Genomic DNA, 12,384 nt, shown 5'->3' on the forward strand with positions numbered 1-12,384 from the left:
AGTGTATTAGTTTTCTGTTGCTGTGTAACACGTGACCACAAACCTACCATGTTATTACATCTGTTTCTGTAGGTGAGAAGCCCAGCCATGGAAGCCCTGGCTGGGTACTTCAGTTGGTTAGAGCATCGTCCTGATACACTAGGGTTGTGGGTTCAATCCCTAGTCAGAGCACATACAAAAATCAACCAGTGAATGCATATATAAGTGGAACAACAAATTAATCTCTCCCCCCTTTTTCTCTCTCTAAAATCAATCAATAAATTAAAAAGAAAGAAGAAGAAGAAGAAGAAAGCCCAGGCACGCCATAGCTGATTTCTCTGCCCTGGGTCTTACTGGGCTGAGATCAAGGTCTTGGGCGTGGTTGTGGTCCTCACTGGAGCTCGGGATCCTCTTCCAGACTCGCATTAGCAGAACTTACCTTCTGTGGTTGTAGTGCTGTGGTCCCCGTTTCCTTGCTGGCTGTCCGCGCTTAGAGGCTCCCCTTCAGACTGTGCTAGGAAATGTTTGCTCTCTTGCAGGCTAGCCAGGTCACATCTCTTTCTTTGCTGTGACTAGCTGGAGGAAAAAGGCCCTGTTTTTAAGTGGCTCTCCCGAGGAGGCCAAGCCCACCGAAGATCATGTCCTCTTTGCTCTATCACATAGCACAATCACGGGAGTGATATCTCATCGTTTTCAACTGAAAGTTGGGAGAGTTATTTAAAGGTGGGGAACACTGGTTGTCGTGTTAGAATTCTGCTGATCAGAATGAGCATGTTTTAAAAATAATCTTACATTCCTTGGCTGGATAACTCGGTTGGTTAGAGCATCATCCTGAAGCACAGAGGTTGCTGGTTCGATCCCTGATCAGGGCACATACAGGAGCAGATTGATGATCCTGTCTCTCTCCCTTCCTCTCTCACTAAAATCAATAAATAAAAATTAAAAAAAAGAAATCTTACTTTTGTTGATAGCAATCTATGCATATATATATATATATATATATATATGTTTATTTTTGTGTCAAGACTGCTGTTTTTTAGACAATAGCTCTGAAATAATAAATGTTTCGGAACGTCAGCCCTTTTCAGCAAGAAAGCATGAAAACTACCATTTTGAACGAAGCTTCTTAAACCTGATTTGCTAATTTGACAAAGCCTTACTGAGCTCTTCCGTGGGCCCGGCCCTGAGCAGGAACTGTAGGAGAAGGTGCATCACGAGTACCATGTCCTCGCCTGTGCGGAGCTGTACAAGCAGAGACCGCGTCCCCGGTGTCTTCTGCTGACGGGCACCTGGAAGACGTGCTGCCCGGAGCCCCTGAGGGATATGTCGTAAAGTTTTCATCTAACTAGGAATAACTAGCAAGATATATATTTGTGATTGTAGTAAAATCACAACCATAGGCATGTTTTCATAAGTTTCTAAGAAGTTGACTTTATGGTAATGGTTGTTTTCTACTTGTAGTGTCTCATTGGTTAGTAAGATGATAAAATTGATAAATGCGAAGTGCTTAAGAATGTGGGAAATATTTTTAGTTTAGAAAATTTTATTGCAATACTTTTTTTCTCTTAAAACTAAGGAAAAAGCTGCTACGCTTGTGTCTTAATGTACAATACCTTAGAGAAGGTGGTTTTCCACTGGTGCATAGCTTTTACTGATTTTTACAATTATCAAGTGTGTCAGAGTCAGATCCATTCAATGAAAGGCTACCCGACTGGAAAATATTAACATAGGACCTTTATGTAAGGCACGAGGAAGGGGATAAGACTTGGAGTAAGTTTTGTCATAATTTCTCTTGCTTAAATTGTGTGGACTCAGAGAGTTATCACAATTTTCCATTGGAGTACTTGTCTCCGGAAGTTAACAGCCCTGCGAGTCTTAGTGTGTCGACACTGGGAGCACGTGAGGCAGCAGATGAAAGGTTTCTATGAGTTGATGTGGTTTCACGAACTGGTTAAGAATCAAGTTCATTCTCTTAGCCTTGACGGTGCCCTTCCAGCGGCTCTTTCTCCTTGCTGAGCTGTTGAGGTTATAGTTGTCATTTAGTCCTCACTAATGTTTTGTGCTGTGGCTGTGTCGGTGTCCATGTGCTTCAGATTTATATTTTATACTAAAATTTTCTGCATGTATCTAGAAAAAAATTTCCCCATATATCTTCCCACAAATTTAGAAAATAGAGTACTCTAGCTAATAAAGCCTGTTTTACTAATATAGTTCAAAGACTTGAAATAAAAAATAGCATGTAGGATTGAATAGAATATACTTTATTTTTCTTGACACAACAAAGAGATATTTCTGTGCGATTTGTGTCTCCTGGTGCTAGTTTTAAGGATAGAGTAGGATCATGGTCACCATTTTTTCATTATTTATGTATCAGTTCAGTCCCCATTTATATATTTTTATGTTATCATTCCATACACATTTATCACCTAATTTAATTTATATTGTATATGCATATGTAAATCTTTTAGGTTAAGTAAAAAACGAATTTTATGGCTGAAACACAGATATTAGCTTCTTTCTGAAAATGTCACAGTAAATTGAAAGATCCATGAATTGTTTCTTGTGTTTTGTCTTATTTTAATTTTTAATGTATTGTGTTGACATGGTTTCAAGTGACCCACTCAATATAACAACCTGTACACAGGGCATCGAGCCCCTCCCCCCACACCCCCTGCAAAGTCTCTTTCCGCCTCTTCCTCCCCTGTGCTCCCCTCCACCCGTTTCCCTCTGGCTGTCGCTACCTTACTGTCTGTATATGTGTTATGTATGTATGACCTTGGCTAATCCTTCACCTGTGTTTTATTTTTTACCCTCTAATTTTGCTTCCTTCAGCCATGTTTTTGCAGTTTCTGTGTATAGACCTTGCACATATGTTGTCATATTGATCACTAAATATTTTATATTGTTTGAAGCTGTTGTAAATTGTTTTTTAAATTTAAATTTCTCATTATTGCTAGTATCTAGAAATACAAATGATTTTTGCATGTTAATTTTGTGTTTTGTACCCTTAATCAACTTATTTGGCTTTTTTTGGGGGGGGGTAGGTTTCACTGGATTTTCTACATAGGCCATAGTCTTCTGTGAATAAAGTTGATATTATTTCTTCCTTTCCAATGTGAATGCTTTTTATTTCTTTTTTCTTGCTCTGTGGCGTTGTCTAGAACAGAGATAGTCAACCTTTTTATACCTCCTGCCCACTTTTGTATCTCTGTTAGTAGTAAAATTTTCTAACCGCCCACCAGTTCCACAGTAATGGTGATTTATTAAATAGGGAAGTAACTTTATAAAATTTATAAAGCAGAATTACAGCAAGTTAAAGCATATAATAATAATTACTTACCAAGTACTTTATGTCAGATTTTCGCTAAGTTTGGCAGAATAAATCTTTATGAAACAACTTACTATAGTTAAATCTATTTTTTATTTATATTTTGGTTGCTCTGCTACCACCCACCATGAAAGCTGGAACGCCCACTAGTGGGCGGTAGGGACCAGGTTGACTACCACTGGTCTAGAACTTATAAGACAGTGTTGAATCAAAGTGATGAAAGTGGACATCCTTGATTTGTCTCTGTTCCTAGGTAAAAGACATTCAGTTTCTCACCATTAGCTTTACGTTAGCTGTAGTTTTTTGGTAGATGTCCTTATCAGGGTTCTAGATTTTGTCATAAGCTTTTTTCTGAGTCTATTTAGATGATCATAAGGTTAAAAAAAAAATCTCTGTGTTAGTTATCTATTCCCGCATAAAACATTACCCCAAAACTTAGCATCTCAAAACAACAAGTATTTTTTTATCTCACATTTTCTGTGGGCCTAGAATCCAGGCGCTCCTTTGCTGGCGCCTCTGGCTCAGGGGCTCAGGAAGTTCCAGTCAAGCAGAAGGCCAGGAGTTGCCGCACTTGGAAGCACGGCTCACGTGGCTGTTTTCAGGCTCAGCCTCTGCAGATGTGCCTCTCCCCAGGGCTGCCCTGTGTGGCAGCAGCTGCTTCCCCTGAGCTAGTGATCTACGAGACAAGGATCGAGAGGGAGAGAGCACCAGCAGGGAAGCCATGCTCTTCTATAATCTCTCTCAGAAGTGAGACGACAGGATTCCTGGATGCAAGTCAACAAATGCAGCCCACAGTCAAGAACTGGGGGCTAGGAAGGACACATAAGGCCTTAAAAATACTGAGGGCCTCTAATCTCCTTGTGATACATTGTGAGCTTTTGATTATGAATAGAGAACTCTTTTATTGACATCTTCAGCTATTTTCTGGTCTTATAAAAAAGGAGGATGACATCCTTCTCGTTTGACTTAATTAGAATCTAACCTGCGCTTAGTAGTTGAGATACTCTTGGGGCAGCATTTATGCTGAACAATACCCAGAACTTGGTGTGTTTCCTTCTGTACATTTCACTGTGCTGCTACAGACACACACAGAAGTCTGCATCTCTGTCTGTGTTTGCCTGCAGGCATATCTGTATCTATCGATATCTATTTGTATCTATTAATGGATACATTAATTCTCATATGCAATCAGCCTATATGTGTGTGTGTATGTGTGTGTGTAACATATATATATTACTCAGACACTTTACAGTTTTACTTTAACAAATACAGGATTATCTGAAATATCTTCTGTTTTCCTGCCTTTTAAAATAGGAATGTGGGAACTTCACAAGAAGAGAAATAAAAACTTTAAAAGGAATCTATTCTCTAGAGAGAATAATAAAGCTATCTAGCTTTACAGACAAGCCAGAGACCATAAGTTATTTAATAAGAATAACAGAGTGTCCAGAGCATAGGGAGAATGGCAGCATTAGAGCAAAAAGTAGAAAACAAGGAGCAGACGTCAGAGGGACTGAAATAAGGAGAGAGAGTGGGGAAGGCCGTGCACGAAGAGAATGAGGGGAGAAGATGGGGAAGGGTAGGAGTCGGGCTGAATAGTGTGAGCAAAATTTTGAAATGTTGTTAGTCGATGTTTTTCTATTAGAGTATTATTCATTTTCATCCATTAGTTTTAGTATTTACATAGTTTTGGTAAAAACATTTTTTGCCTGACCAGGCAGTGGCACAGTGGATAGAGTGTCAGACTGGGATGCGGAGGACTCAGGTTTGAAACCCCGAGGTCACCTGCTTGAGTGCAGGTTGACCAGCTTGAGCCCAAAGGTCACTGGCTTGAAGCCTAAGGTTGCTGGCTTGAGTAAGGGGTCACTCGCTCTGCTGTAGCATCCTGGTCAAAGCACATATGAGTGAACAACTAAGGAGACTAAGGAGCCGCAACGAAGAATTAATGCTTCTCATCTCTCTCCCTTCCTGTCTGTCTGTCCCTATCTGTCCCTCTCTCTGACACTCTCTGTTTGTCAAAAAAACCCAAAACAAAACATTTTAAACATATTCAAAATCTCCAACCAAATTAACCTTTGAATATGCTTTATTCCCATTTGGAGATATAATCAAGATGGGGCAGACTTTAAACATACATATTCAAGCATAAAGCTTTTGAAGAACATAATGATCTTTTATTCTAGCCTCTGGTAGCTGCTTCCATGATGGCCCATGAATCAAAATGCCCATTTTAGCTCAACTGTTAGTTTGTTTTTGATTGATTGATTTTAAAGAGAAAAGGAGAAACATCGTTTTATACATTGAATATTTTATGCATTCATTGGTTGATTCTTATATGTGCCCTGACTGAGGATTGAACCGACAAGCTTGGAGTATCAGAACAATGCTCCAACCAACTGAGCCACCCGGCCAAGGCCTCAACTGCTTTCTTCTTATTACGGCACATTTTCCAGCTTGTTAGTGACTCAGAAATAATCCCACTTGCCATAAGGTGGTAAAACATGACAGAGTTCAAGAACCTCCTTGGGGCACAAGCAGTCTAGGCCTTATGTTTCCTGTTTGGGAGTTGCATTTTTATGAGGAATTCTTCATGTTGTGATTTAAGCAGGTATAACTTTTAGAATGTGGCCTTTTTTGGGTCTTCCCTGATATTAAAAGTGGCATGCTTTTTAGGATGACAAATAAGCATGTGTTTGATATTAAAGTTTCAGGGAAGAGTTCTGAGTTTAATTTCTTTTTTTTTTCTTCTTCTAGATATGTGTCACAAAGATGTCTACACGGAACTGCCAGGGAATGGACTCAGTGATCAAACCCCTGGACACAATTCCTGAGGATAAAAAAGTCAGGGTGCAGAGGACACAGAGCACTTTTGACCCATTTGAGAAACCGACTAATCAAGTAAAGAGGGTGCACTCAGAGAACAATGCTTGCATTAACTTTAAGAGTTCCTCTACCGGCAAAGAGTCTCCGAAAGTTAGGCGGCACTCCAGCCCCAGCTCGGTGAGTGCAATCTTCTCCCTTCTGGTGGGGAGACAGGAGTGGCCCTCTTCGAAGAGTAGCACACTGTGTCAGAAGAGGGCAGATGCCTTTCTCAGTGCCTTAGGATGCATTCTCTCCCAGGATGGTTAATGCAGTGGTTCCCAAAGTGTGTGCCAGGGCGCACTGGTACAACCTAGAAGATTTCCAGGTGTGCCTATGGTATTCCAGAGAAATATATGCCTGTTCGGGACCAAAAAACCAACAGGGTTTTTGGAGTTTAGATTTTTGGGGGACAGAGGTGTGGGGAATTGGCTGTAAGCTGACAGTCTGCCCAACCCCCGACCCCACTTGCCTGATTAGGTTGCAAAAGGCTGTTAAGCTGTGGTGCTGGGTTGTTTATGCTACCCTCCATGTTCCCCAGAAAGACTGGAGGCGAGTTTCTTCTATCCTTTGTCTGGTGTAAAGTTAAGATGATATGTATGGTGGGGGTTTTCTGCACTCAACACAATTAAGAGTAAAAACAAGCCTGACCTGAGGTGGCACAGTGAATAAAGTGTCAACCTGGAAATGCTGAGGTTGCCGGTTCAAAACCCTGGGCTTCCCTGGTCAAGGCACATATGGGAGTTGATGGTTCCTGCTCCTCCCCCCTTCTCTCTCTCTCTCCTTTCTATAATGAATAAATAATTTTTTTTTAAAAAAAGAGTAAAAACAGAGGAATTCTTCAATGTATTGAGGAGGAAATGAGAGTTTGCCTTTCAAATATATGTGCAAACATTGAAGAAATCACTAGGACACATCAGGCTCATGTTCCTCATAAACACAAGAATGAAAAAACTGAACACATTTGTACTGGGACCTGCCAAATTGACTAAATCTTACTGAGAATGTATCTATACAGTGTGTCCGTAAAGTCATGGTACACTTTTGACCAGTCACAGGAAAGCAACAAAAGACGATAGAAATGTGAAATCTGCACCAAATAAAAGGAAAACCCTCCCAGTTTCTGTAGGATGATGTGTCAGCATGTGTGCATGCACAGATGATGACGTAACACTGTGTATACAGCGGAGCAGCCCACAGCCATGCCAGTGGAGATGTGGACGGTACAGAGGAAAGTTCAGTGTGTTCTGTGGCTCGCTAAATTCGAATACGTGACCAAAGTGCAACGTGAATATCGGCGCGTTTATAACGAAGCGCCACCACATAGGAATAACATTACTCGGTGGGATAAGCAGTTGAAGGAAACCGGCAGTTTGGTGGAGAAACCCCATTCGGGTAGGCCATCAGTCAGTGACGAGTCTGTAGAGGCTATATGGGATAGCTACCTAAGGAGCCCTGAAAAATCTGTGCGTGAGCCCACATCAAACTGCACTGAATAGGTATGAAACTGGGAGAGTTTTCCTTTTATTTGGTGCAGATTTCACATTTCTATGATCTTTTGTTGCTTTTCTGTGACCGGTCAAAAGTGCACCATGACTTTACGGACACACTGTATATTAAAAAAGGTAACTTTTTTGTCATTTTAAAATTTTTAACCCCTCTTTTTTATGAATTCTAAAAAGCATAACTCCAAAAATATAATATAAAATGTTTTAATGTCAGAATAAATTTAATTTTGTTGTATTTATTTTGTTTAATTACCATAAAAGCACGCTTGGACTTTATATTTTTTTCTTTAATATTTGATTTAATTATTATAACATATTTCTCAGAAATTTGTATATAGTGCGCCTACAACTATTTGTAGGATTTAAAATGTGTCCTGACTTCAAAACGTTTGGGAACCACTGATTTAATGTCTTGAAAGAGAGAGTGAGTATGTGTTTGGTCAGACTATGTGTAGAGTCTTCATTCATAAGCACCCAACAAGCAAGTAGGAAATGATTCAACTTATTTTTGGAAAGGTCTTTTTTTTTTTAGTTTTCGGTTAGAGGGACTTATAATTAAATTAAAACCCTTTGGAGAGGATGTTGAACTTTGTTGGGAGGACAGTGAGGATAGATTTGCATTTGGCAAGTTGACAAAGAGTGTCATTTCAGAATAAATGTTAAAACTTGTTCACTTATTCCCGATTGTTTTCAGTATCTTAAAGTCTAAGAACCAGACATTGAATCTTTTTAAAGAGAAAGACTTTTTAATTTTTACTCTTTAAAGAATTTATTTATTGACTTCAGGGAGAGAAAAAGGGAGAGAGAGAGAGAGAGAGCGAAACATGGATTTGTTGTTCCATGTAGTTATGCACCCACTGGCTGATTCTTGTACGTGCCCCGATGGGGATAGAACCCGCAGTCTTGGTGTATCAGGACGATGCTCTAACCACTTAGTCACCCATACATACTGGTCATTGTCTATATGAAGGGTCATGACTGAAATCAAGGAACCAAGAGTGCCTTGACATTCATCTGTCTCTCCTGATTTTGTCCAGAGAGTGGCACTTTAAAATTCAGGCAGAATATAAAGAATGTGATTTTATCTAAATTGATATATTTTAAGAGGTGTTTGACCTATTTTGTTTATTTATTTAGACATTTTTTTGAGTGCCTACTCTTCCTGGGTCTATTTCCTGCAAAGTGTTTTGTGCCATCACTGACAGGACAGACTTCCCCTCCCCTGTGTCTGTCACCTCCTCCGAGCAGACGCCCTCTCCAGTGGCTGGGACCACTGGGTGAGCTATGGAGGACTGCCGCCTATCTTGCTAGCTCAGTTTAGACGGGATTGTATTGAATTGTACTGATATATCTGAACTTAAAGAAAACCTATTTTCTGATATTCATATTCAGATTACTGTCCTGTATACATTCCCCAAGTTGTTCAATATTTACTTTCTTCCATCACCAAAAAAAAAAAAAAGGAAGAAAGAAAAAGAAAAGGAATCTACATTACATGATAGGTGGGTCCAACTTAGAGAGAGGGGAGGAAGGTACAAACTTGAAAACGAGAGTTCCATTTGGTTGGTCTTACTTGGGGGTAAGACCTTGGCATCCTTGGGGGTCTTACCTTGGCATTGCTTTTTTCTTGTAGGTACTAGATAGTTCCTAGCTAGAAGCAAGCCCCCTGTCAGGTTTTTATGACTCACAATGCTTGGGTCTATCCCTCTGTCTAGCATGTAGATCTATTTTGTAACCAAGTTCCCCATTCAGTATGCTCTACCTTAGTGTGGCTGTGTTTAATAGGGCTCAGAATGCAGGATGATGGAGCCTGTTCTTGAGTTCAAAGACAGAAGAATATTTAGCCATGGCTTTCCCTTCAAATCCTCGTTATCTGATGAGGCCACAGAGTTCTGGTGGAATCCTTCCTGCCTTATTCCCATACCCAGTCTCACAATTATAGTATAATGTAATGGAGTGGTGATTCCTTTTTTTTCATTTTCTTTTCTTTTTTTTTTTTTTTTTTTTTTTGACAGAGACAGAGAGAGGGACAGATAGACAGGAAGGGAGAGAGATGAGAACCATCAATTTTTTGTTGCAGCATCTTAGTTGTTCATTGATTACTTTCTCATATGTGCCTTGACTGTGGGGCTACAGCAGAGGAAATGACCCCTTGCTCAAGCCAGTGACCTTGGGCTTCAAGCCAGTGACCTTTGGGCTCAAGCCATCAACCATGGGGTCATATCTATGATCGCATGCTCAAGCCAGCAACCCTGTGCTGAAGCTGGATGAGCCGTACTAATGGCCGGTGACAATGGAGTTTTGAACCTGGGTTCTCTGCGTTCCAGTCTGACACTCTATCCACTGCGCCACTGCCTGGTCAGGCTGGCGTGGTGATTCTTATTTGTGATCTTGAAATTTGGGGACTCATCAAGAATCTTAATCAGGGAGTTATGTATAAAGGTTAAAATCTATTTCAATGAATTCAGTGTGAAACTGTGGACATCCTTACAGCCATATCATAGTATCATTGCATGAACGCAGAGAGTACTGATGCAGTTTGTAAATACAGAGTGGGGCAAAACACAGTTTATTCTTGTTTTATTACTTACTAATTATTGTATTATTTTCCATATGAACAACTGTAGACCTACTTTTGCTCTGCCCTGTATAATAAATACAGTTCAAAAGCCCAACCCTGCTTTTAGGATTAGGATTTCAGTAGATGACAGACCTAATCATAATTTAATATCCTTTTCTGGGTGGGAGGTAGGTCTTCATGAAGATTCCACCAACGTAGCAGTGGTAAAGAAAATTGGTTTTTTATTCCAATCAACTTGGTTTGAAGTCTAGCTTTGCTATTAGCTATAGGATTTTAGATAAGTTGCTTTATTTCTCCACTCTTTAAATTTTTCATGTTCAAATGGGGATACTAACAGAACCAATCTCAGGGTGGTGTGACAAGAATTAAATTTAGATAATGTTTTTAAAGTGATTAGCTCACAGCCTGATGCATAGTAAACACTTGACAATAGCTAGTTTTTGTTGATTACACAAACAATGAACTAGCAAGGCCAGGGTAGCAAACACCATTCAGCTGGAATAGTATCTTCACATTTCCATTATTCATGCCAATGTTCTCCTCCATTGGTCCAGACAATTGACAGTTCTCTGTACCTTTATTCTGTTTAAAAAAAAAAAGGTATTAACATTATCTCATTAAATTCTACATCGCCATGCAGTTAGTGTCCATCAATAATTGCTGATTAGCCCCCTGTATTTCCAGTTCTCTGAAGTGCTATCTCAAGCCTGCACTCTAAGTGGGGAAGCGATAAGCCGAGAATAGTTGTCCTGTAACACTGTTGCCCGCCCATGCGTGCACCTGACATCAGGCAGTCAAAGATGCTGTGCAGGGTTGACAACATCCTGCTTTGGTCTAGCATCTTTATTTAAATATGATGATTTAATAAAAGTGCAAGGAAAATAAGGTAAACCAAAAGGCTTGATCTTTAATTATTAAACAAAAGAGGACCCCTCCTCTGAATTATTCTTAGTTTTGCTCCTTTGATAGGAAGGGTTTTTATTGTTGCCCTCCCGAGAGATTTAGCACTTGAATTCCTTATTAATTTACATAGTAATTACAGATCAGAACATTTTCGCATACTCAAAATAGGAGACTGACTTTATAAGAATTTTAACTCTGAAAGCGCAGACTATCTCGTAGCCATGGCCTCTTCCATAAGCACATTCTTTTGTGGACTACAGCAAGTTTTAGAGAGGAATTATTGTATATGTATGCAATTCTTGCTATGGAGCTAGCATGATTGGCCTTTATGTTACAATACATTTCCATAATGTTTACATACTGGTTTCATGGGGCAAATAGCATTGATTGTATGACCACCAAAGGTGGGGAAATATTAATTTTCTACCATCACAGTGCTCATAGACTATATTGTAACCATGGCAGTTAATGCATTCAGATCCATTCAATTAGGTAAATGGACTACTTTGTGCCATTAGCATTTCCTCTTACTTGATTTTTCTTCTGTATAAATGGAGTATATTTTAAAAAATATTCTCCTTGTTTTTCTATTTTCCTCAGTTAAATTCCTTCAAGTTGTAAATATAGAATGATCTGTATCTCAAAGTGATTGTATCAGCTCTATGATATAAAGCAGTTTAGGAAGAGAATAATTTTTTAGAAAATTACTTGTGCCTTCCCAGCAGAGAAAATATTCTCTTACAAGTTTTGTGTGACTGTCTCTTCTCACTTGCTCTAAATACGCATTAGCAGTTTATCTCCTAATACGAGTAAAGAGGCGATTTTCTGCTGCTGCATTTTACTTCAACTTAGATTAGATTTATTCTTAAAGGAGCGCGAAAGCAAACATGCAGACTTCTCATTCTGATGTTAAATAATTTAGAGTGGAACTGTGAACACAATATTTTCCCCATTGAAGATCATTTTATACTGAAGTTTAATATAGGTTTTTAAATTTCTATTTAAAACTTGGCTCAGGAGGGTGATGGTAAAGTGCAACATTCGCAAGCTGTTTCCCAGCGATGAAAAATGCATGAGAATACAACCCACACAGGACGAGGCAGGTGATTTTGAATGTAATTTTCCATTAAGTTTTACTTGCTTCAACTCAACACATGGTTTGTACCTTACAAGTTTCTTGGGGGAAAGAATGGGTGGTTCATTGTCTTTATTAGTTACTTCCTACT

At 39.4% G+C, this 12,384-nt stretch overlaps 1 protein-coding gene across 5 annotated transcripts in view; it reads left to right on the plus strand.

Moving 5' to 3' along the window:
* Nucleotides 1-12,384, plus strand: part of CDK14 (cyclin dependent kinase 14) — a 635,411-nt gene that overhangs the window by 133,844 nt on the left and 489,183 nt on the right. For all 5 annotated transcript variants that reach the window (XM_066239829.1, XM_066239828.1, XM_066239831.1 and 2 more), the window contains one exon: nt 6,062-6,307. In XM_066239829.1, coding sequence (XP_066095926.1) covers nt 6,062-6,307 — 246 coding nt within the window. The remainder of the gene's footprint in view (nt 1-6,061; nt 6,308-12,384) is intronic.

The sequence above is a fragment of the Saccopteryx bilineata genome, chromosome 7, assembly GCF_036850765.1.
Source record: "Saccopteryx bilineata isolate mSacBil1 chromosome 7, mSacBil1_pri_phased_curated, whole genome shotgun sequence".
In the NCBI taxonomy this organism is placed as follows: domain Eukaryota; kingdom Metazoa; phylum Chordata; class Mammalia; order Chiroptera; family Emballonuridae; genus Saccopteryx; species Saccopteryx bilineata.